The 25214-nt window shown below is 39.4% G+C and overlaps 2 protein-coding genes across 14 annotated transcripts in view; one reads left to right on the forward strand and one right to left on the reverse strand.

Annotated features, from left to right (window-relative positions):
• The first annotated feature begins 99 nt into the window (after positions 1-99).
• On the forward strand, positions 100-19532 carry TUBD1 (tubulin delta 1). 8 transcript variants are annotated; one of them, XR_010392258.1, is made up of 15 exons: positions 100-248; positions 582-787; positions 1453-1647; positions 2244-2391; positions 2843-3059; positions 3715-3946; positions 4768-4932; positions 5660-5800; positions 6357-6540; positions 7568-7846; positions 9350-9484; positions 10307-10418; positions 11435-14849; positions 15051-15184; positions 15886-19532. XR_010392258.1 is itself a non-coding variant. In XM_026114814.2 (10 exons), the coding sequence occupies exons 3-10, from the start codon at positions 1476-1478 to the stop codon at positions 7668-7670; spliced, it is 1362 nt and encodes a 453-aa protein (XP_025970599.1). In that variant the 5' UTR covers positions 100-248; positions 582-787; positions 1453-1475; the 3' UTR covers positions 7671-7892. The 8 variants fall into 8 exon arrangements, 2 of the variants coding, with proteins under 2 accessions (XP_025970599.1, XP_025970603.2); XR_010392257.1 differs by having other exon boundaries at positions 11435-11510; positions 12266-15184; XR_003261388.2 differs by having other exon boundaries at positions 11435-11510; positions 14770-15184.
• Positions 18553-25214, reverse strand: part of VMP1 (vacuole membrane protein 1) — a 72353-nt gene continuing 65691 nt past the window's right edge. For all 6 annotated transcript variants that reach the window (XM_064523145.1, XM_064523147.1, XM_064523148.1 and 3 more), the window contains 2 exons: positions 22813-22915; positions 18553-21514 (listed from right to left, as the gene is read on the reverse strand). In XM_064523145.1, coding sequence (XP_064379215.1) covers positions 21371-21514; positions 22813-22915 — 247 coding nt within the window. In that variant the 3' untranslated portion in view covers positions 18553-21370. The remainder of the gene's footprint in view (positions 21515-22812; positions 22916-25214) is intronic.

Consider the following 25214-nt stretch of genomic DNA (forward strand, 5'->3'; position numbering starts at 1 on the left):
CCTTCTCCCTTGCTCCTGGCACGGAGCGTGCGCAGAGGGCACAGCGAAGCCTCTCGCTGCGAGCATGCGTACTACGCTCCCTGAAGCCCGCGAGTCTGACCCTTGCCGCGAGCTGCCCGAAGTTTCCTCTGAGCATGCGCGAAGCGGGTTGTTCGAAGGCGCGTCTCGGGCCGAGGCGGAGGGCTCGCGGAGGAAGGGGCTCACGCATGCGCCGTCGGGGCCCGAGCGCCTCAGCGCGGGCCGTCGAGGTCAGCCCTGAGGGGGGGCCGGGGCCGAACGGGGCTAGGGGCGACCGGCGCTGCGCGGGCGGGCAGCAGCACCCCGGGGAGGGCAGCTGTGCCTGCGGGCGGAGGCCGTCGAGGATGAAGCGGCTTCGGAAAGGGAGAGGTGGCCGAGCGAGGTGGGCGGCTGCGGCAACATGGCGGCCCGGGCCTGTGGCGTGAGGCAGCGGGCCGGCGGCCGGCTGCGGTGCGGGCGGCCGGGGAGCTGGGGCCCGGACGGGGCTGCGCTCCGGCCCCGCGCACCGAGGTGGGACCAGGGCGTTTTATGAAGATCGTGTTCAGCGTGTTTATTCCCTGCAGCGAGGAGCGACCCGACGTGCGGCCTGGCCTTAGGCGCTGGCAGAAACGCTGAAATCCAGCACAGGAGAGAAAAAACCGCACGTACCTGCCTGCGAAGTGCAGCAGGGTCAAGTTACGGGCGCTGGCGGTTATCCCAGGAACGCTGTTACAGACGTGCTGTGGCACAGCTGGGATGGTAATGGAAAATAGCCGCCCAGAATAATGAAGTGAGTTCAAATATTGACCCTGTCTTTGCGGAAAAAGAGAGGAAAAAAAAGAATAGGAAAGTGAGAAACCAGAGTTGCTGCAAAAACTGAGTGGGAAAATGGTCAAGCATAGCAGGATCATATAAAAAAATGGTCTCTGTGTGGCCAGAGGAAGGAGAATGCTCTAGGGGATTCTTTTGTCGCTTCAGCTGATTTTGGCAACTGGCCCATAGCAGTAGGCGACTGGAAATCAGCTGGCTTTGCGAACAGGCTTTGCATTTCTAAAGGCATCTAGTACTTTCTTAACATGTTTATTATGTTCTGACAGCCTCATCCTAGGGCTTTGCTGGATTTCTAGTCAGTCTTTTTTACTCTGTTTTACTAAGCAAAAGTGAGAAAACAGAGACTTTGCTTGCCATATGGTTGATTTCAGTTCTGTTAAGATACATAGCAACAGTGAACAAGCTGGCTTCCTTTAAACGGTCACCGGCAGTCAACCAGTCTGACATTCAGGATAAAGTGCTGACAGACAGCATTTCCCCAGGAACAGCCAGTTGTTGTAGCATAGCCTTTTTCTCCTTGTTAGAGTTGGCAGAAGTTACAAAACTGATCAGGAATCGACCTGACAGAACTTAAAAGAATTTTTTTTTTCCACAGTAACTAAAAGACGTACTTTTCCTTTCTAGGGTTAAATACAAAGTGAGTAAGAATGTCAATAGTCACAGTCCAGCTTGGTCAGTGTGGTAATCAGATTGGGCACGAGGTGTTTAATGCTATCTGCAGTGACGTCCATGGCACGCATGGATTGTGTTCCAAGAAGGAAAACGAATCCTACCATGAAGCCTCCAAGGAACGCTTTTTCAGTGAGGAGAAATCTGGAGGTACAGCATTTAAGGATTTTTGTTTCCCACAGAGGGTCTTGTTTCCAGGCATAGATAAGACTACAGAAATAATACACGCTTCTACTTCAGTTGAAGAATGAGTTTTATCTTAATTCTTAAAGCATTATCAGAACTGTCTGTCCTCATGAGGTCGCTTCCAAAGGCAAAACCACAGTGCAGTAAAGCACCTGAGGCCACAGATCAAGTATGCCAATAACAGAGCTGGAAACGGAGCTAAATATACATAAATAATCTTTCCTTCCAACATCTCTATTTTCCATTTTATATAGATCAGAATATGGAGTATGGCCATATCAAATCCCAGTTCAGTGTTATGAAATGAATGGTTTCTTTCATGGAAGGTGTCTAGAGTTCAGATCTCTCCGCTTTGGAACAACAGGTGGTTCTCCAGAAACTCTGAACATTGCCAAGTTCCGCCTTCTGCACCTTTCTGTACTGTCCCAGTGAAGTTAATAGTTCAGTTTATATGGGTGGGAGGAATACAGTTTGGGCCTTGATACAAGTCTGTCTTGTCTTATGTAAACAAATTCAAGGATTGGCAAATTATTCTTAGATTTATTTTTCTTCCTCTCCAGTCCCTGTTGCCCGGGCTGTGCTTGTTGACATGGAACCCAAAGTAATCAGCCAAACCTTATCAATAGCTGCCAGGTCTGGCTGCTGGAAGTATGATGATCGGTCGCACTTCTGTCAGAAACAAGGCTCTGGGAACAACTGGGCAAATGGGTATGAACAGTCATTTCAAGCTTTGCTAACGTAACTGTGGAGGCTGATGAGCAGACTAGACTCTGTAGGAGTGGTATTATCGCAGCTGTGTGAGTACAGTGTGTAACATTAACTTGTTTTATTTTTATGATAGAGTAGCAGTATGTATAGTAGCAAAATTTTTAACCGACTGCTTTTTGCAACATGAAATTGGCATTTACAGTGGAGACTATTTTAGAACAGAGTGATGGATATATTTAGAAACAGAAAACAACCAGCACATTTTATAAACAGCTGTTTTTTTACTACATAAATGTCACAGCTGAGGATTGTTTCCAACAGGTAGAATTGGTGACACAATAGTAGGTTATATAACTAAAAAAGTGAAGTGTGCTTTATGAATAGGTTGATGTTATTGCTTTTATTTTTATATAATCTGCCATGTCTTGCTGCCTTCTCTCTTATTCGACAGTTACTCTGTTCACGGGCCTAAACACAAAGACAGAATCATGAATCTCGTACGAAAAGAAGCAGAGAAATGTGACCGACTCAGTGGATTTTTCACAATAATGAGCATGGCTGGTGGTACAGGATCCGGCCTGGGAGCATTTGTGACCCAATGTTTAAAGGATGCTTTTCCAGCCTCATTTATACTAAACCATGTTATCTGGCCATATGGAACTGGTGAGGTGAATGTCGTATGTCCCTGAGATATTCTGCAAAGCTTTAATCACGATTACAAAAGAACAATGTAAATAAACAGACTACTTACTAGAAGAAAAACATAAAGTGTTAACAACTGAAAGAGACTCTAGCAAAGAGAAAAAATTTACTTTTTGTAAGTTCAATATGACAGAAGGCAATACAGCTAATGAATTGCTTGCCTAATAGTTGGTATAGGTGGTTTCACACAAGAAAAAAATATTTCAAAATTATTATCCAAAGGTCACTAAAATCCCAAGCTAATAGCAATTAAAAAGTTTATACCTTAGCTCTTATATTACCAAGTCTTAATGGAGTATCTTCAGAAGCTCTACTAGCTAATTAGAAATGTTACATTGTATGAAATGTTATGTAGCTACGATAGTATCTGAGTAGTATAATCACTTCCGAGAGAGACTTTCTTCTAGCCTGTTTGGATGAACTGAGATGGATTGCGTGATTTTCACAAGTCTTGTTCTCTGTCCATGAGAAAGCTACGCTAGCTCCTAACCTAACTTTGGCAAAGAAAATGAATCACTTTTTAGATCTTAACTATGGAAACGGTAGTAGCCAGAGGAGTATAAACTAGAACGAGATGAAGTTGTTTGATTCTCATTTGTGTGTATGGTTTTCTGCTTCCAGGTCATTGTTCAAAACTACAACTCTGTTCTGACGCTGTCACATCTGTACCGCTCATCAGATGCCCTTCTTGTTCATGAAAATGATGTCATTCACAAGATTTGTGCTCAACTCATGAATATTAAACAGATCTCCTTCAGGGATGTAAATCAAGTCATTGCACATCAGCTGGGAAGTGTTTTCCAGCCCATTTACACAGGAGCAGGTCCCTTACACTATAGCAGAAGCCCATTAGGTATTTAACTATAATATAACTCCTAATGCATTCTCACACAGCTCTATACAAACCTCATTTTGTGGATTTAAGTTCTCTAGTCTCCTTAGCAAAGTGGTTTAGATGCAACCCAGTCTTTAAGATAGGATAATAGAAGCAAAAGACTAAAGGACCTAGAAGTTCAGCCCCAATTTTGTAGCGGAGTCAAGAGTATAACCCCCTACTTCCAGTTTCATTCATCACCAAAAAAACCTCTGTTTCCCCTTTTTTGACTGACTGCTATCACCCTTGTACTGATTTATATTTTAGAGGAAATTTGTGCAGGGCAGTCATTTTTGCAGTGAGTTTTGCATTAGGTTGGAAGTTTATACTAACTTAAACCAAATGAAAGGTTTGTGTTTAGCTTAGACAGAAGGTAGGATAGCATACAACTTAGTGGCAACAAGCCACAAGCCTAGATTTGTATCTTTGAGGAAAAGTTATCCATATTGACAAGAGATGTGCTTATAAAAAAAAAAACCCTTTGACTTATGCCTGTCAATCTTTAGCAGTGCATAAGGCCTTCAGATTTGAGACAAGACAAGCCTAAATTGTAAAATAATTAACTGTAATTAATTGTAATTGTAAAGTTATTAACATGCTTGTATAAAACTAAGGTATGTAGGATGTTTGCATTATTTTGTCTGATGCACGTGTCCATATCTGTCAAAGTTTATGTATCCTACATTGCTTCTTACCGTAAATTACTAGATCTATGTAAAATTCCTTATTCTCTTCTCCCGTATTAACTAACTGATGCAGTATTTTTGGCAAACTTGAGCAGTTGTTACTTCTTTTTGCAGGAGACTTAATGGAGACCTTAGTTCCACATCCTGAATTCAAGATGTTGGGTCTTCGTAACATACCTCAGATGCCTGAAAACTCCCTAGCATACAGCACATTCAGTTGGCCTGGGCTCATCAAACATTTAAGACAGATGCTCATTGCTAATGCTACAATGGAGGAAGGTAAAAAGCATTCGCTCGTCTTCAATATCCATCGCTATTTAAGTTTAAATTTTTACAGCTGAAATAAAGGTTATTGTTTTGTGGCACTCAGTGACTAGCTTTAGTCAGTTCAGAAAGGAGCTGCTGCCCTCGGACAGCAGGAATTTGCCTCTACATAGCCAGCTGCTCCTTCAGCTATTCGCTCAGCTGCCACGGCAGCTCCCAGCCTGCTCCTGTTTTTGCTCCCAGACATCTCAGTTAATTATAACTACTGAAAATAGGCAAAACAAACCAACAGTTTTTGGCTGTGCACTTAATTTACATGATTTACATGATGGAACATTCTTTGGATTGCTAGTTCTGCTATGCTCATTTTTGTTACACCTTCTACTAATAGAAGTCATATGCTTAGCTTTCCCATATCATTTACACAGGGAATTCAGTATAGTTTCCAGTTATGCAAAGAATGGGATGGCAAATTGCTAACTATAGAAACAATATACATTTTCTCTGCTAAGACTAGTGACTACCATGCAAGACTTTGTAAATGCTGCTGGATTAGCTCCGTTTCTCACCCAGAATTGTGTAATTGCTGCTTAATTAACATGCAGAAACTACAAATCCTAGTATGATCTTAGCTTGGGGCATAGTATTAGTTAACATCTGACTCTTCAGCTAGTCTGAATCCATATTTCATGAAATACTAATTTCCTGTTATCTCCTCTTTGTCGCCAAAACCTCCTCTTAGGTATTGATTGGCAAGTAAGACCACCACGTCCAGGCTCCTCCATTCCCTCCAAACATTCCACAAGCAAGTCGCTGCATTTCAATACTTCCATTGCCAACCTGGTTCTCCTGCGAGGAAAAGATATGCACAGTGCAGACTTAGGTGAGAAGAAAAAACGCAACACCTCAATACTTCCTGTTTCACATCCCACTGTTTTCTTTGCAAAAATGTCTGATGAAAGTGAAAAAAAACTCAAGGCCACATATTTTACTAGTAAGGTTAGTGTTCCCTCTGCAAACACATTGTAATGTCCAAGGCCATCTTAAGTAATCACTCAGGGCTGTTGTACTTACAACTAAGATTTCTGCATTTCCTGAAGCACTTGAGGGAAGGAGGAAGAGACTTAAGTCTGTATACGTGACAGAATTCTTGGCTATATTGTTTGAAAATATATTTGGTTGCTTCTGGAGTGACAAACATAGCTTGCATATGAAATACCAATACAAGAGTACTCTGCTAGATAATATAATGAACATGTTTAAAACAGTTACCTTTCAAACACGCTCACAGTTTTCAGATTTTTAAGGCCTGAACTGATCTGCCAAACACAGTAGTCAGGCCCGAGCACTGATTAAGCCACACAGCACTACTGAGTTGAAGATGCAGTGCCTTTTGTAACTTTACACTTGTCAAAAGGGCTGTTCTATTTCTGCTACAGGAAGTTTCCAAGATCCAGCACTATATACATCATGGCTAAACCCTCAGGATGCTTTTAACCTGTGGAAGACACCACGAGCATTTAACAAGTATGAGAAGTCCGCTGCTTTGGTCAGCAATAGCCAGTTCCTGCTGAAACCTCTTGACAACCTTGTAGGAAAAGCTTGGAATATGTTTGCTTCCAAGTAAGCAAAAAAAGAAAAAAAATGCTCATATTTCATTTGTAGCTGCCAATGCCTTCACTGGGAGTAAAATCATTGTGAAAATTGCTTTTTCTTTCAGCAAAGTAAAGTAATGGTGAATAAGCATGAAGACTTTTCCCACGCTTTAGAGGAAATGTCTTTATGCTTGAACTACGGTGGCAGGGTGAGGAACACGGAACAGCACTCATGTTCTATGGATAAGTAAGGCTACATATTCTATTGCTGTCAATTTGACAGTTTCCTCAGTACTAAAACTCCTAAAAGTTAGACTTTTGCATTCCAGAATGACCATTCCAAAAATAACACATAGAAACTCTTCTATTGATCATACAATTTCTAAATTGTATACAGATATGCTGCACATTTCAGGAAACAAATTCCTGGGTCAGTTCAAAAACATTTAGGGGTTTCTGTGTTTTATAAGGCTCGTTTCATTAGTTTCATTTTTCATTAGAACCAAGAAACCTGGAAAATAATTGCCTCTTTACTTCAATTGTCATGAAGCCAAGGTAACTGGGTGTCACAGCGGATACCTGCTAAACATGAGTTTCTCGCACACACATTTTGTGGTGAAAAGACAAAGGAAAACAGCTTCCACTAGCTCTGTTCCTAGTTTTACCACTTGTTACAAAAAACACCACTGATAGGAAGCAAGCTATGTTGCCCACATAGAGTTAGACTTCACATCTCAAATCCATAAATTACCTTTTTTCATTTAATAATCACAGCTCCTCCCATTGCCCAGTTAGCCTAAATTTGTTAGCTGCAATTTTGTCTCTTTAAGCAATGCACACAAAGTTATAAACACTATTTGAAGTAAGTCATGGCATATCAATCACTATGAATTATAAAATGAGTTCAAGAGAGAACAGTAGAAACTAACCAGCATGGTTATGGAGTGGAAACCGATCTTTATTTGATGTTGTTATGCTAACCATACAATCTGATTTCATGTGTTGGATTCTTCATTTCTAATATTTTTCATGTCTAATGTGACTTCAACACACAGAGCCTATATTCACCAGTACACTAAATTTGGGATTGAAGAGGAGGACTTCCTGGACAGCTTCACAGCTCTGGAACAAGTTATCTCCAGTTACACCACCCTGTGATTTTTACAAATGTTCTCAACTAGAGCTTTACTGCAAGACCACCACACTGGAAGACCTTCTTGCATCAACCTCCCAAAATATATAAGACTGTAACTATTTTTCAGTTTTGTGAGTAGTGCGTGTGTGTGTTGGAACAGAAAGAACTGAATCAGAACTGAATATATTCTTATGTGCAGGTAATGCTTCTATTTAATATATCTAATAAATAGCTATATTTTTCAATACATTTGCTAAAGTTTTCTTTAGTACAAGGATTTTTCTCTAGGCTAACCTCTCAGCATCTAAGCTAGCATCAACTAATGTATGATAAAAGTTAAATGTGCACTTGGTTACAGTAGTGAGGTATTCCTGATCTTCACATTTCAACTTTTCATATTAACACTTTGCCCTAGAAGACCTTGATATTGATAAAAATACATAGCATCAGAGTGTTAGTCGAGAGTCCATTTGGATATCATTCGAGGAAGAATACTCTGCCATCTGTTCCTGTACAGCAAAGTAGGCCTAAATTCTGTTATAAGGTCTTTAACCTTGACAAAACATTGGAAATTCTGAACTTAAAAAGTTTGAATCTTAAAAAACAACAACAACAAAACGGGTTCTTCATTTTCCAATCTTCTTTAAGTTATAGTAGAGATTATAATGAATTGTATGCTTTTCCGGCATTTCACCCTGCCATGTTTCTGTTATTGCTTTTTTTTATTTTTTTGAACCTGTGTAGCAGATCAGATGTCTGGGCTATTTGTTAGAGGCTAACCATAGGTTTAAGAGACAAAACTACAACTCTTGCTCTTCTTTTTCTTCCTACAAATTAAGAGCAGGAGGTTTATTTATTTATTTATTTGTTATTATTTAAACAAATCTGGGAAGAGAACTGCTGGTAGTTTTCCAATGCAAAGTCCTGGAATATAATATAATAAATATAATAGATTATAGAATTTAAAAAAAATCTGTTTAAGAAAAGGGCTCTTTCAACAAATTTTACCACAGCCACAAGGTGGTGCCACTGTGAAGCTGCAGACTGCAAACAATCAGAGATGCACACAGAAAAAAAGGATTGCAGTACCATGCGGGTGTACAGACTGAACACACACATGCTCCAGACAGAACAGATTTATGATTTTTCTGCTCTTATAAAGATCAGCGTGAGAGTTCTGATACAATAAAATAATACAATAGAATTGGGAAAAATAAAAGGTTCTAACACCCAGCATTCTTCTGCCTCTGTTCGCTTTTTCACTTCATGTTAGAGCTTTTGGAATTCCTTCCCCCTCACCATGTAAGTATTCTTCCATAGAAATAATCACACTCAGTATTAAACTAGTATTCACAAAAAAAAAAAAAAAAAGCACAAAACAAACCCTTGAGAGGTGGTATCATTGTTTCCCTTTATGGCCTAGTGCTTTTCTGTGCCAGGCCTGCCTTTGAGCTTTTAACTAAAAGGTGAGCAAGCAAGTAGAACGATAGTAAATGTGTTAAAGGCATTTGCAGTGTGGCTCATAAGATGACCATGTAGAATTCTTGCCCTATTAGAGAGTCTCATTTAGATTTTAAATCTTTAATTAACACAGATGTAGATGCAGAAGTAATTCTGCTAGGTTTCAGTTAGAGGACAGCAGACACTGGGTGTCACTCTTACTGTTATTTCCTTCCTGGTTTAATTTTCCTCTTCACTTTAGTTCAGGCCAGGAACAGAAGCACAAAGATCCCCCTGGAGCAGCTGTTTGCAAAGTAGTTCTGGCATGTGAGAACTGAAATGGCAAACGGTCTTCTTGACAAGATTCAAGTAATTTTATAACCAACTCTGAAGAAAAGTAAGTACTGGAGCTAAGTTCACAATTGCTCAAGTATAGCTATAGTAATAGCTGATCACTGGCATGGTTGTAGTTTTAGTGCAAGCCACAACCGATTCTGGCAAATTTCATGGCAGCTTATAAACAGACAGGGTTAATTTCTCAAATGCCTTCTGAAAAAACAAACAAACACAAAAAAAACCCAACGACAACAGTTTGGCTGCTTGTTAGCAGTAGGATAACTATTAACACACAGTATAACAATTGAATCTAGCATATTTCATGCAGAAATATTACCTGTGTAAATTAGGAGCTATACTGATGGTTCAGTATTATAGCAAATCCGTAAATATACAGGGGAACAAGAATTGAGGCAGCAGGGGGACCATGCAGGAGGGAAGGGTAGGAGGAGAAAGCAAATATGGTAAATAGCCCCAATAAATTTTTGTATTAAACATACACTTGGCATTTATGACAAAACATTTTGACAATACTCTTCTTGCAGAGCAAGTACACAATCCAATGACTCAGTCCAGTTTACTTGATCAGTTTTCACTCAGCTACTCTCATTCCTGTTTTAGTTTTCCCCTCAAAAGGAGAAGACAGAATAATCATGGTTCAACCATCCAGCCATACTTCAAGCCCTACTCTGCTCAGTAATTCTGCAGTGAAATTTGAGTAGTTTAGAAGTTCAAAACTATAACTTTTGTTACAGACTTTATCTGTGATAATTTAATATTTTTTTCACTAAGTCACTTAGCAGCTCAGAGCTAGGAGACTTATGACTGAAAGGGTTTTTCTGATGTTATGTTTTGATCAGTTTAAACCATTGTCTTGAACTAGGGTATTTTGACACAAGAGGCTTGAGGAAAGATGATTGCACAAGAAGTTAAGATAAACAGCACAAGCAATTCAAGTTTGCAAGGAACAAAGGGTCAGGAAAGGAGACAGCATGGTGAGTTTCTTCCTCCTCCCTCCTTTAAAAGGCACAGGATGTTTAGCAACATAGAAATTATTTTCCCTGGTGTTTTTAAGAGATATTTCATCCGTTATCAGTCTAAAATCTCATTCCAATATCAGAAATTAGAATAGGTAGCTCCATGTCTGAAAAATGACCAGGAACACATAATCTTCATTGTTCTACAGGCCAGGTAAAGATATTTAAAAAGACAGGTAAGTCTCCTTGGAATCAGAGAGCAATGTTTCTGCTACATCAGCAAGTAACTTTATTGCATTGATAACTTTGTTATCTCTATACATTCGTAATTCTGAGCATGAAGCAACCACTACAGGCACTTATTGCAACTATGGATGAAATGGACCTGGTTATCCATTCTTTATAGGTACATTTATTATTTATGGGTTATGTCACTTTTAGTTAATAGAGCAGAATATTTGATTTTTAGTTATTTATTTAAGTTTGATTGCAGAATTTGAGCCACATCAGGAAACACAACACACATCTAAGATGCATTTCCTAGAAGGAAAAATAAAAGTTTCCTTATTTAAGCTCTCATTATATGAAAAACAAAGAGGAAAGAATCTGTAGCTCAAAGGCAGAGCTGGGCCTATAAATTAATTACTGCTTAACAAAGATAACTCTGCAAGAAGTTGCTCACAATTAGGAATTGGGGAAAATATTCCTAATTCCATTGGAAAACATAGTTCTTTGAGCGAGCATGAGGGGATCGTACCCATCAGCCAAAACTGTGAATTTCTACAACACAGGTTCCTCAAAACGAGAGTAAAAAAAAAAATGGAGGTGAAAACAAAGTGCAGCTGTTGTGTCAGCTATTATAACGCTTTTCATTGCTCTAAAGAAGAGATTGACAGGAATTGTTTTATGCATCTCTAGGCTTCTTCCTGTTAGTGTTTTTCACTGCTGACCTCAATTTTGAAATTCTCACACTCTTTTCCAAACTAAGCCTTCATTTTTTGATCTATTGCTGGATTCCTCTATTTTTTCCCCAGGATGTGGAGAGGAGGAGAGGGTCAGAGTGGAAGGAAGTAAAAAACCGTTATCAAATTTATCATCTACATTTAGAAGGTGGAGTAGTCCTTTTCTATTTTACTGAGAAATTTATTATATAAAAGACAGGCTGAACTCGGCAGAGGGCCTTTATTTCATTAGACATTAAAGTCAGTGAGTTAGATCAAAGGTCAGCACAAGCCAGTGGCTGAGGCAGGGACAACAAAAGCAATGGCCTTGACCTTGATAGCTTTAGGCAAACTGACAGAGTTTAGGAATGACACAGGATGTCCATAAGCCAAGGAACAATGCACCAAATCTCACTATTGTTTTTCATAATGGACAGGTGCAGCTTACTTGGAAGTTGATTCAAGGAGTCTAACTATAGCAGACATATTTAATGAATAGGGTAACTTTTACTTGGTCACAATAATCAGGACCAAAAAATTATCTTTAATATACTTGTAAATTGTTAATCAACTGTTTGACAAGTGGCAGAACACTGAGGTAGTGATAAATACAATTTATTTGGACTGCAGTACATATTGGTGCTTATACGGTTAGACCAACTACCAGTACAGAAAGGACAGAGCCTCAGTGCAAATAGGTACGGGGCTCTCAAGAGGATTACCTGCAGAGGCTTACCAAACAGAAACAGCTCAAGATTACTGGGAACAATCTGTAGTTTTCACAAAGACCAGGATTTTATCAATAGTAAGAAAGAAGGAAGTTACGCACCAATTACCAACTGATACACAACTGGAAAACATTAAAGTTCATAAGGATACTGAATAATTCATTTCATTCTGTATTTCTTAATACATTCACTATAGATAAATATTATGAAACGAAGGACCAAACATACAAAAGGAAGTATTCTCAGATGTCAAAGTGTACTTTAAAGAAGCCTGAGTTTTGTGGGACACCACTTTAAAAACTGCGTAAGTCTTCAGGAATGTGATTCATGGATCTGATACGTTATAAAAAGCTTCAAAAGGAACTGAGCCATGCCTTTCCTCAACTGCTTTCAAGGACGGCCCAGACATGGCTTTACCAATGCAGCAAATTCCAGTGCAGGCTTCCTCCTCTAGCCTCCTGCCTCTGGGCTTCCTACCCCACCTCTTCTTTGCCAGTGCTCCAGAAGTGTGGCCTGGTCCCTCCGACAGCCTTTAACCCGCCTGCCTGTAGAGCTGATAATCCTGAGTTTTAACTATAGAGCCTTTCCGGCTCTTTCAGTCAAACTCGATGTTCACAATGGTCTCCTCTGATTTCATATTGTATGAATCCTCTCCCTCTAGACAGCCACTTCCCCTCTATCCGGGTGGGGTAGTGAGTCACCTACCTCAGTGAATCAGCAGAACCTGCTTAACCCTTTCCCAGAAGCGTGGACGGCTGCAATTGGGGTGGTGTTTCAAGCGAACCTTGAGCAAACTGTAAAAAGCTGAAGATAGTCTGAAATAGAGTTTAGAGAGACTGCTTCTGCTCATTAAGAAATAAGAGATTTAAAGAGCTGTAAATATGTTCCACGATAGAGCAGGGATGCACCACAGTGAATAAATGGAAGAAGTCTGGACCTTAATCCCACTGTTCATACAAGCCTGAGAGATTCTAGACAGTGATTTCTAAGAGGGAGAGTTTAGTGGTATAAAATAAAGTCACAGGCCTCTGTACTTACCCTTGTGAATAAGGATTGCGGGAACAAGTTTGTCTTAAAAGCGGATTTTTTAAAGATGGAATGTTACACCGTAAGAAAGAAAAGCAAGATGAGGACTTCCTCTAGACCAAGATTCCTACTTTTAAAGTGAGAACAATAAGTACAGAAACCAACTAGAATAAGCCACTAGTTAATACAAAAGAGAAGAAATATTTCTCAACATTTCTTGTCTGAGCTTCAGTTAGCTGTCAGCTTTTGTTTCACTAGTTATATATGATGAGAAATTGATACCATCTTAAACGATATACGTGCATTTAAATGGGTGTGTTCTGTGACAATGATTATGGCACATATTTGGTTACATGTACAATGTAATGTTTATATAAAGTCTCGCAAAAATACACTTCAGTTGCCTGAGAATGGTGTAATTGTGGTCAGATGGCATGATTTAATTTGAACTTTTGCCCAGCAGGCTTTAATATGTAATAGTTCATTTACTGGTGCATGTAAGCAGAACACCACCAAAGGAGCCAAATGGAAAGCAGCCTTGTCCCACACGCTGAAGGTGTAATAAAATACTGACTGTACTTTTTGGTTGGCAAGGGCAGCTGTAGGTTCATTATAATATCCTCAATAAGTATGGTGAGAGCTGGGCAACAGTTCAGAGCTACTGCTCTCCAGATGGCTCTGAACAATACCGAGTTCAAGAATACGTATTTTCATGTAAGACTGCTTGCAAAGAAAACACTGGGAAATTTCCTCCTCACCCCATTTGTGGCAATTTGAACCTCTGTTACTGCCTGCTTCTTTGTCATCTAGTCAGCAATTGTATTTATGCAATTATTTGACATTGTAAATTAGTAATTTCTCCTTTCTAGGCTGAATTTTGGTGAAGAAAAAGAATGCTAGGATTGGCAACTGATGAACTTAAATCCGATTAAATACCCTTCTCCCAAGAAGAAAGGTTCAGTTCCCTCCCTGCAAGGCATTAACTCATGTTTTCACATTATTTTCCTCTATAAAGATTTAGACAGGCTTCTTCACAAACCCAGTATTTTCACAGTGAAGTGTAATTAAAAAAAAAAATCCAAACCTAATGTGTGCTATGAAAGAGTTGCTTATTCTTCAATGACTTTATAAATGAAACCTAAACTTGCTTTAGTACATGTGGGGTCCTGTCCAAGCTGAACAAAACTCCAGTTAACAGGCCTGCACTTGTCAAAAAAATCACTAAGCACCACCAAGGACAGTCAGGGCTGGAAGAAGGATTGAGCAGAACAGACATCAATGTAAGTTTTAAGCTAGGATTCTCAGGATCAGGTCTGCCAAACAACACTAAGCACTTCCATTATTCATGTAATCAAAATAATCCTCTCAGTCACCACTAAAATGTACTGCCAGAGTACAGCACGGGAGATTTCCACGGTTCGCTCCGCTTGAAAACACTGGACTTCCCGTGAGCAGCCACCACGTTTTGTAGTGAACGCGGCAGTGCAGTTTGCCATGTGGCGGTTGTGCGCAGGCAGAAACGTTCGAAACAGGTTTATATAAAATGGTTAAGGGAGGCAGCAGAATCAAAATCACCAAATGCATCAGCACAACTCTAGAAGAAATGCTTAGAATGTCTTTTGGCATCCACTACCTCGGGCTTAACTAAATACCTTAAAGTTTTTTTTCTTCCAGCTACTTCCCACCTTGAGTCTCCTAATGCAACATAGATGGCAACTGTATGTCATAAGAGGTCAGCTGGACTGAAGTGAGACGTAAGTATCAAGAAATTAGAGAAATGAAATCTGCTTTTATGAAAATAACTTTAATATTACAGCTCTCAAGCAAACAGCTGCAGCAAATGAGAGGCACTGAGGGAAGTATGGTTTCTAATCTAGCCGGGCACATTTTGTGAAAGTGACTGGATCTGTAGGTGTTTGTAAAGCTAACTGTATTTTCCCTTTATGCAAATCCAGTTTCTTTCAGAGAGAACAGAAACACTGAGTGCCGCAAACATGCTTACAAGCCTTTTCAGCATGTTGAAAGAGCCTGTGAAACATGCAGTCTCATGAAAGATAATAGTCCTTTATAACTCATTGCGTTTCTGCAGGTAAGTATGACCCTTGGATGAGGTGTTTATGTGGTTTCGTTAGCAGCAGCTTCTGTAAGAGAATTGCCTGGTTTCTTCCTGAGAACATGTGAAGGAAAATAAAGGTACCACAAAGTCATTGCATGTGGATAGAACAAGTTTGGGGAAATGCATCTAATCTCTCAAAGAATTTCTTATATGAAATATACCTAATTGAATGGTTCAGGGCAGATTTTAACCTCCCCAGACAAGCAGGCCACTGGTGCCCAAGTAGCTTACAGCTCTGGCTGACATCTGCCACCAGATCAGTGCCACGTCCCAATACAAAAGCTCTAGACTTTTTCATGCAGATCAGCTGGTATCCAAGTAAATTAATAGGTGACTATCTACAGACTGGTGTCAGCAAGCATAATTATGGTCATAATCGTGTGTAAAATCAAGCTAATGAATACTTCAGCAACACTTGTTCTGACAACTGGTAGTTCACAGAATCTGCCTACGTGTGAGATATCTTTGAGATAGGTGCATGTGCTACTCCACGCAGCATAAAAGCAGCTAAGTGGCACACTATACCAAGGCCAAAAGGAAGAAAAAGAAATGCAAACTCTTTCTCATGGAAAGGCAGAACCAGACCTGCACAGCCTTCTCTGTCACATCAGTATAAAATAAATAGTGAGTTATGCCTTAAATGAGCTGCACTAAACACAGCCCTTCCCCCCCAGGACTTCTCAAGAAGGAACAGCGCAGCATTGAGCAGGGGAAGACACCAACTTGCACATTTCACATGGACAGAAGAACAGTTTCCGAGGCCATCAGGAGGGTGCGGTTTGTAGGGCAGTTATCAGAGCAGGGAACAATACAGAGCTGACAAGGCCTATCTCTCACCTTTCATCAGGAAACAGCAGCTAGTTTCCTTATTACCAACTGCCTGGGCAACTCATTTATACTTCTCGGGAAACCAGAACAATTAACCTGTGGAGTAACTCCCTTGAAACACGGAAGATGCAGCATGTTAAGCTACCCATATCTGAACAGCTTGCCAAATGAGGTTTAAAGAATGATGACCTTTGATTTAAAGCTCTTTTAGTCATTTCGTAAATGAAGAATAATAATAATAAACCTCCAACAGAATAAAGGGGAAACGTTAAAGGCAAACTAAAACAAAGCTTGGCCCACTTAAGAAGTTCACATTCGCAACGTTAAGTTCAGTTAACATCACTAGCAGCAAATAGGCTGAATCACTTGACAGCTCAACAGCCTCTTGAATTTGAATTCAACGCAGAGCAATACTCAACCTTTTTGACCAAGAGAGCATTTTGCTGAATTCTTGGCACATGCCAAGAAGCCTAATGCAGCCTGTTGGGCTCCTCCTGTCTGCTTTTACCTGAAGGGCAATACAGCCAGACGTCTTCTGGACGTTTGATGACAGCATTTCTGGATCTGGGCTCCTTTCACTCTTTTGATAACTTACCCAGGTTGTTGCAGTCTCTTCCATTCATTCCACTAATAAAACAGTTTTGCTGCCTTTTATGAAGGCTAAGTGGATGCATCAATAAGCAAATGAAACGGATAAAAGAAATGCTCGGTTGCTAGCGTTTCATGCCCTCAATTAGATACTTACATTAAGAGCATCACAGCAGGCTCGAAGAGTTTTTCTGCATAATCTCTTTAAAAATGAGTTTGCAAGAGCATATGCAAATATTTACCCTCAATCTGGCTCTGAATGCATTAGCAGGGTGTTTCACAGGGGAAGTGATTGCTACACTAACTGTTTCCTGAAGAGGTTACAGCAATCCAGCAATTACACCCTTACCTGGACTAGGCTGTTCTCAGCCGTGGGTCAGAGCCCAGCAGGAAACCCTGGCTATTGCTCTGCCACTTTCACACTTCACTTACTACTGCATTCCTGAGAAGCCTAGGCAAAGTACTTACAGTTTAGGGTGCCCCTCAGCCCCATTTACAGAAAAACAGATTTTAAATCCCAGAAGAGCTATTTCAGTTATCTTATATATGACTACATTCAGCTTTTAGTTGCTGATTACAAAGTATTTTTTTAACCACTTGCTTCAAAGAAAACTGCAATTAGTTTTACTTATGCCTCCAGGAAATACACCCAGTCACCACTTATTATTACACCTGCAATCAATTTTGAGCACTAATATTTATATTTGTGCTTGATAATCACGGAAGTAGCCACAGTATTTATGGTTGCAATTAGTGCTGGCTACAGAGAGATGGAGGCTGACTTTAACAAATAAATAATGAAACCCCAAAGCTCAGCAGGGAAGGACATGCTGGAATAGCGCTAAACCATCTTCAAGTATTAGCGACAAGTATCTGTTAGCGTGAACAGGCAGCTGTGTAATTTCAGAGGGAGCTGCTTCAATGACAATGTGATGTTGGGACTACAGGTAAAAAGCTACAACCAGAGACGGGGAGCAGGAGGACTCCTGGCAGTTTCGATGCGTTTCAGGGAAGCATGGAACTGGAAGATTTAATCTGCCATTGCCCGTGTCTGCCTAGCGGTCTGGCCTAGCACAAGCCAGCCTGACCTTTTTAGCTTTGCTTAAATCAGTAAAATTCTCACCCCAAACACGCAGATGGTGGCTGTCAGGGAGAGGGGCACGCCGCTGTGCTGCCATCTCACCTGCCCTTCCAAGTCCCTTGCTGATAAGGCACAATTCCCAGGTCAAGCAGTAAGCAAGCAGAGAATGAAAGAGGAGGCTCAGTTACAACCCCATCTGACTTCGGTTCTGAGGTACTTGTTTAAATTATTAGGTTGATAATATGGCCAACTTTCTGCTTTATTTCCTATTTATACTGCATATATGAAAGCAGAGATTTAGCCATGTTCCATGAATGATTAGGAGACTGATAATTCTACAGGACTTCAAAAACATTTTTGATTATCTGTTTAACTAAATTAGTTGTTTTTACGAGGGTTGCTATTTACTTCCACAGGATTTTCAGAAATTCCAAGGGGGGAAGAAAAAAAAAAAAGGCAAGCTACTTAATATTCAGTGTCTAACCTGCAAGAAAAGTCAGCTAAAATATTGTGATACATGCTAAGATTGTTGCTCTTGTAACAGAGTTCATTTTGGAGTTTTCACTAACCCAGTTTCAACTAGATGATTGACCGCTTCCAATATGTAACTTGAAGTATATACAAAGAAAAGGAAACTTCAGATTTTAAGGCAACAAAATACATGTTTTCAGATGAAATACTAAAAGCTTTGGATCTTCCTTTGGAAGCTAAAAAATGCAATTGCAGATGCATCCTCTAGGTTCACACTCTACATGTAGAGTGTTTGGGACAACAGATTTCACTGTTTAACAACCAACCTCAATATACAGAAATGGAAATAATCCAGCTGAAATAAACACCGGGAAACAGTTGTTTGTTGGTTTATTTAAGCAAACACAGAACTCTCCATTTGCAAATCTCATTAGGTTTGCAGAACCTTCATTTCTATTTACTATTACATTTTACCAGGTCTTACAAGATCATCTTCCAGTGGCTGTTCAGGCAGAAGCAAGTAGAATGACCAGTCCCTTCTTTAAATAACTTTAGAAAGCTTCAAAATAATGGCATAGCTTAGCAGAATGGACATGTACAACTTGCAATATAACCAATATATATATATATTTCTCGCTATGTGCATGTAAACATATTTAAATACAAGTTAGGGAAAGTTTTCAATTTACCTAGCAATTCTTCAGTAGGCAAGGAGACAATTACAGGGAGAACACTAAAGCATTTAGAAAGTTGTATTTTATTGGAACAAGCTCCAGGAAGAAGGTTTATTATTATTATTATTACACAGTCCCCTCATTTCACTCTGACAGCATACAAAGACCTCAATGTGGCCTGAGTTTCATTTATTGTCATGAAAGGCCTTAAAACACTACCGGAGTTGTGTAAAGTAAATACCAGTGTCCCTAAGATGAATGGCAGATTTGAGGGGGGGAAAGCCTGCCATTAAAAATGGGGAAGTAGCAAACAGCTGTTTCACTAATCCAAAGTATTCTGAAGAAAAACAAGCAGGTACGAACTGCTGATATGTGATTTATCAGAAAGTGCAAAATTAAAGTTTTAGTAGATGAGAAAAGTGAAATACCAGAAACAGCCATCATTTTTTGAATGTGTATCTCAGAATGACTTCCTTGCTACATTATTTTCAAAGACCATGCTTAGGCTAAAAGCAGAAAAAACTACTAGGACCAAGAATTAAATACTGTGCATCTTTTAAAAATACACATGGCAAATAAACGGCCTTTGTGCTTTTAAGTATTTTGTACTACCTCTCAGCACTCAAGAGTTTTAGATATTTAATCTAATCACTAGCAGCTCCATTGAGAGAAGTCCACATTAAAACTCTCCCCATCAGTTCTGTAACATGCTCGGTTTCAAGTTATACATGAAGCATACAAAATAACCACTGCAAACCTCACGCACACCTGGGATGGGGTTTTAAACGATGCAGACTGCTGCACTGCACGACTTCTGAACTAATTTCCATCTAAACTTAAAAACATTTATATGCTGTTGATGTTCAATGAAAACAGTTGGAGATGGATGAGCAAACGGTCAGATGAAAGATACCAAAATGTCAGACAGCCTACCGACTGTTGTTGCCATGAGATCCAACAGTCAACATCAGTCTGATAAGCTATCCGACAGGATGGTACAGCCATGAAGATGTCACGACGGTTGGCAACACAAGAGGACATTCAGGCAGGATTGAACACAATACATATTCTCACACCTTGCTTGAGATCTGCCCTAACCTAATGCAGGGATAAATCTAATCTAAGCAAGAGCAAGATCTAGCCTATTTTGTACTCATATGCTACCTTTTGATAACACTAATCAAAAATCAAATTAATTCTTGTTACTTCCCCATAGGATAAAAATCAAAAGCACTAGTTCAAAAATTATTAGAGAAATGTTACATACACAGTAGCAGTGGAATGGTTATTTACTTACTAAAGAGGGAAAAAGCCTCATTTTAATATTTGTTATGTTCATGTACATTAAAACCAGAACATGCATTGATTCATAACAGTGTTTTAAAAACATCTGAATTTTAAAGCGTAAGTTTAAGGCTCTCTAAAGCCATTCTTAAATATCATTGTTGGGTTTTACGTCAAATCTGTTTTCAGTTAAAAACTTTACTCTCCTTCCCCCCTTTCTTTTCCTGCACCACTCATGGTGCTGGGATCAGTGACAAACATCTAAGGAGAATGCATGTTAACAAATATAGCTTGCTACTTAACTTGCCTTTTTTTTTAACCACTGAGCCGTACTGCAAGGTGCCAAGTTACATGCTTTCTACTTCCTTCTGCTAAGCAAGAAGTTCTTAAGAAGGAAAGGGGGGGAAAAAGGAACAAAGGGCTTCAGCACCATTTTTGCCGGAAGGATGAGTAAAGCATGCAATTCATAGAATTAAGGCTTAATAAAGAAACTAAAGAAACAGTATACAAAGGTGGAGAGGAGAAGAAACAGCTTAAAAAGACTGACACGAGAAATTCTGGAATGATCAAAGACGACTTTATAAAGTTTTATCTTGACTTCATTCTAAATATACAGAATAAAAAATGTCAGCTTCAGCATTTTGACATCAATCATCTCTGCTAACATCATTACGAAGTTTAACAGGGTGGCCTTTCCAACTGAGAGCACGTGCAATGCAATGGCACATCGGAGAGTTCAGATGGAATAGCATTACCATGATGGACATGCAAGAGTTTCTATCCAACCTGTATTCATTTGTATACATTTTGATGGTCTTGAAAGTTATGGAAAAAGCAAAACAGCCACCCTTCAAAAAATAAAAAGTTACCCTTAGGCCAGTCCGAAAGTTAAATCAGGGATTGGAATACAGCTAAGTATTAAATCATCAGTTTTAGAAGTAATTTGGATGGACAACACCGTGTTAAACACCAGTTTAACATCACCCTGCCCATCCCATATAATACAACTCAGACAAGGAAAGCATTTATACCTTACCTTAATGTTTATAAGTTTGTCAATGAAAGGTCTGCTCTAATAGCCAAATTACTTTCAAAAGAAAATCAAAATGTTATAGTTGAAAATTGATGTTAAAAAGTTTTCCCCAGTTTGGAATAATGCTGATTTTTAAACATATGGAAAGACATGTCATTTTTCATGTCTGCTAAAGCCCATTCCAAAGGTTTTTTCCAAGCTCATTTGGTTTTTTCTTCAGAGTACATCTTCTGTTGCAGTCGTTTGGCATAGCTTTGGGCCATGGAGTTGATTATAGATAAAATAAAATAACAAACCATGACAATCACCAATTTTTCAAACATCCACGATAGCCAGTTTTCCCCCTGAAGAAACAAAGACAAAACAAAATAAGGAGGAAAATGAAGATTAGTGGACAGCGCAAAGGAGAATTCTCCGTTTTATAGGTGAAGGCAAAGAGCCTAACCATTTTGGATTGTGTAATTTATCAAATTAAAAACAGGAACCAAGTGCAAGCTGACAGGATTCCTGCAGGTCTCTTTGTAAAGCTGACTTTAGTCCCTTGAAAGACAATACGGGAGGGATTGCCAAATACACTACAGGGCAGATGATGACTCCTTGATCATTACTGTGTGCTAGGGAAGTGATTTATTATTCACAGTATTGTTTCGTCTTTGCTCACAATTCATAGGGTTCAGAGCGAGCAACCCCTTACTGTCATTCCCTGTCACGTTCAGTGCAAAGAAAACAGTAAGGTCATGGGTTAACAATGTTTTTTTCCTCCTAACCTGCGTATACTGCGTTATCTTCCAATTAGTATCTGATTCTTCTTCTGTCAGTGGAAGTTAATGTGGTGACCTCAGCAGCCCCACTTTGAGTATTTTCTAAGGCTACACTTAACTGTTGGTTTTTGTCAAAGGAGGGCAGCAATGCACCGCACAGAAATTACTTCAATGTGCTTAAAATGCATCTGCCTTTTTAGTTATTCCAACTTGATCCTCCCTAAGTTAGTTTCTTTTCTGCTAAGAAATGAGCAAAGAAACATTTCTAATGCTACAAGTGAGAAGTGTGAGTTACATTAATAGATTTTATTTAAAAAAGCCTTAGTATCCTAAGAAATCTCATGTTGAAATTACAGAAGTGCTCTCTCCCCATGGAAAAGTTTTTTTTTTTTTTTTTTTTTTTTTTTAATACTTTGTATGAAAGGATACCTCTGCTCCTTTGTACCTTCTCCAAACACCGTATTTTGCTTTTGAACATTAAAGGCTTGTGATTTTGTTTCTCTTATTGGCCATTAAGCTCCACATCCTACTGGCTTCTGAAGTATTGATGCTGCAAGCGGTTCTTTATCGTTTCACATGTAAATGCAGCCTTTGCTGCTTAAATTTCTTTTTCAAAACAGGCATGCTAATACAGATTTAAGACCAGACGTTGGTCTTGGTTTATTGTTTCCTTCACTCTCCAAGAGGTCTCAGCCCAGTTGCACACAATTACAGTATTACTTTTAATTCCCAGCTGCTTTAAAGTGAGATTTAACTCTTCCCTGGGCTACTGCAAATCTTTAAAAACCGGGATCCAGAGTTAAATCGGTAAAACTGACAAGTCAAAGGACAGCAAGAACAGGGAAGAGGTAACCGGGGAAGGAGGCAGGAAAGCGTCTTACCTGGGGCACGCCACTGTCGGCTTTGTGGTGAAGTTTTATCCTCTGAGCTTCCAAGTATTCTTGAAATGGCTTCTGAAGAGAAGGACCTATACTTGGAATAGCACTGATGCAAATTCATCCCAGAGAACAAGACAAAATAGGGGAAGAAAACAAAAAGAAAAAAACAAAAAGACATTTTTTTTTTTAAACTTACCACTTTGACCCAAACAGAACAAAGTTCAGATTGAGCTACAGCTCAGAAGGGCATTGCTACTTGGGAAAACAGATACCCATGTAATAAAGTATATTTTAACTTTTCATCTGATACTTCTGAAATGGACATATATTTCCCCAGATCCTCAAAAAAAAAAATCTGTTTAAAAGCAAAAAACATTTCACAGCAGATCAGTGATGATAAACTGGGGATAACACAGAAAGAAGCTGTGAGCTACAGCATTTCCTTAAAGCCAGAGAGAAGCCAGCTGAAGCTGTGCACTGATGCAGTGCTGAGAATAAAATGAATGACTTCTCAGAAGTCCCACATTTATCACCAGCAGTTCCTGTAAGAACTGGTTTGAACCGATTAATAAGGAAATGACTTGTGCTTGTGTCATCCCCGAGTTAAAAAAGAAACTGCTCGCCCTATGACTTGCCCCTATCTCCTCAAAGAAGACGGCCCCTTTCTCAAACTAAGTCCTTATTAGGACAATCTGTGCGTCATCCTTACCCAAAAAGAATGCATTAGCAAATTCTGAAGGCACCTCCCACCAGTCAGTGATTAACAAAGGAACAAAGAAGGAACTATGAACCCTGCTCTGAATCACTCCATGGTTTATGGCAGATGACTTGCACAAAAGCTACAATACATTACCAAACACCTTGTTCTTACATTAGCGTTATAAAGATCACCGATAGGTTTCTGGCACGAAGAATCCTTTCCCACCGCTGAGGTGGAAAGGGGCTAAGGCTGGACAGACTCGGAGTAGCCACCAGCTTCCACCCTGCACCCATTACAGCCTCGCCGGACTTGAATCGCAGACAACACAGAACATTTTTCTCTGAATCTATAGACTATACTGTTTAGCAGGAGGTCCCAGAAGATTTAGAAATCCTCATGACACTTTAAAAAAAGCTTAGCTACTACACAGAAGAAATCACCACTAGCAATAGCTCCGGTGAGAACGCAAGCACAGTCCAAAAGCTCCAAGCTTTGATCCATGCACGTACCACACACGAGGCATGGGAAATTTGCCATCACTGACAAATCCTGTTTTATTTTCAAAGAAAACTGAGATGCTGGGTTTTTTTGTTTTGTTTTTGAGAAATTAGCATGGTCTTCAACATTAAAAAAGTCATCTAAATTTGAACAAATACTACAAAAAAATACTATAATTTTGATTCCTTACACTATTACCTTAGGGAGGATCATCTCCTTTTCAAATGACTGGTACCCCTACAAGAGGACTAGATCTCTAACATTATTTTCCTCACTATCCTTTTTTGACATGACAGTCCCTTTTTCTATTTAAAGCTGAGTTCAAAAATAATAGCTAATATCTAAAGTTTATGAAAATGCACAGACTGAGGAAAAGGTAGCTCACTCTATTAAATCTATTTCCTTCACTAGTCAGAGGCAAATAGTTTTTTTCTGAACATGTTTACAAGTGAAAAAAAATTTGCTTCCCTCATGATTCACCATCACGATGATACAAATGGGTGAGTAAATTTTGTACCCGGACTGGTAAAATTTCACTAAAATAAGCATCGAGACTAAAGCACATCAATTACATATTTTACAAATGAGCAGGTCGACTTCTACAGGCAATTCCCAGCTTTTCGGAGGCCTCCCGTAAGGCTCTGACTCCGCTCGTGGTGAAAAACCTCCCAGTGACTCGCCAATCCGTACGAGTCACAGTTTTTAAAAAAATTACATTTGGGGGTATCTTTTCTTTCTCAAACAACATCTACAAGCCTGAGAAAACCACTGAGAGGTAACACTTTACTTCTAAACCTTTGCATGAATATGAAATCAGGAATATTTAAATGATGACAGATGAATGATTAACAGAACGGTTGTTCAGATTCCTCCATGTTTTTCCCTGAAAACTGAACTAAGTCAGTGCCCAAGGAGCATTAAACAGCAGAACAAAGACATGAAAACCAAGTTCAGATGGCTTGAAGAGATCCTAGTGCATCACCATTGTATTTCAAAATTTTCTCACTAAAAGTATTTGGCATTTTTTTCTTTTCTAAGCATGGCTAAGGATTTAAGTCCACGGCATTCATTTTATTACAGCTGTTTTTGAAGACCTGTAAGATCCTGAATGCAAGGACCTTGGTCTCTAAAAGCCTGCGATACTCTGCACATTAGTGAAGACTTTAATACTAAAAAAGTATATACATTTAAGTGCATTAGGAGTAAA

This window comes from Dromaius novaehollandiae, chromosome 19 (assembly GCF_036370855.1).
Source record: "Dromaius novaehollandiae isolate bDroNov1 chromosome 19, bDroNov1.hap1, whole genome shotgun sequence".
Lineage (NCBI taxonomy): Eukaryota > Metazoa > Chordata > Aves > Casuariiformes > Dromaiidae > Dromaius > Dromaius novaehollandiae.

Bases quoted from the DNA above. Each gene is read 5' to 3' on its own strand.
- TUBD1 (XM_026114814.2), top strand. From the start codon at position 1,476: ATGTCAATAGTCACAGTCCAGCTTGGTCAGTGTGGTAATCAGATTGGG. The intron at 4,933-5,659 runs GTAAAAAGCATT...ACCTCCTCTTAG, and splicing joins TAATGCTACAATGGAGGAAG to GTATTGATTGGCAAGTAAGA. The intron at 5,801-6,356 runs GTGAGAAGAAAA...TTTCTGCTACAG, and splicing joins TATGCACAGTGCAGACTTAG to GAAGTTTCCAAGATCCAGCA.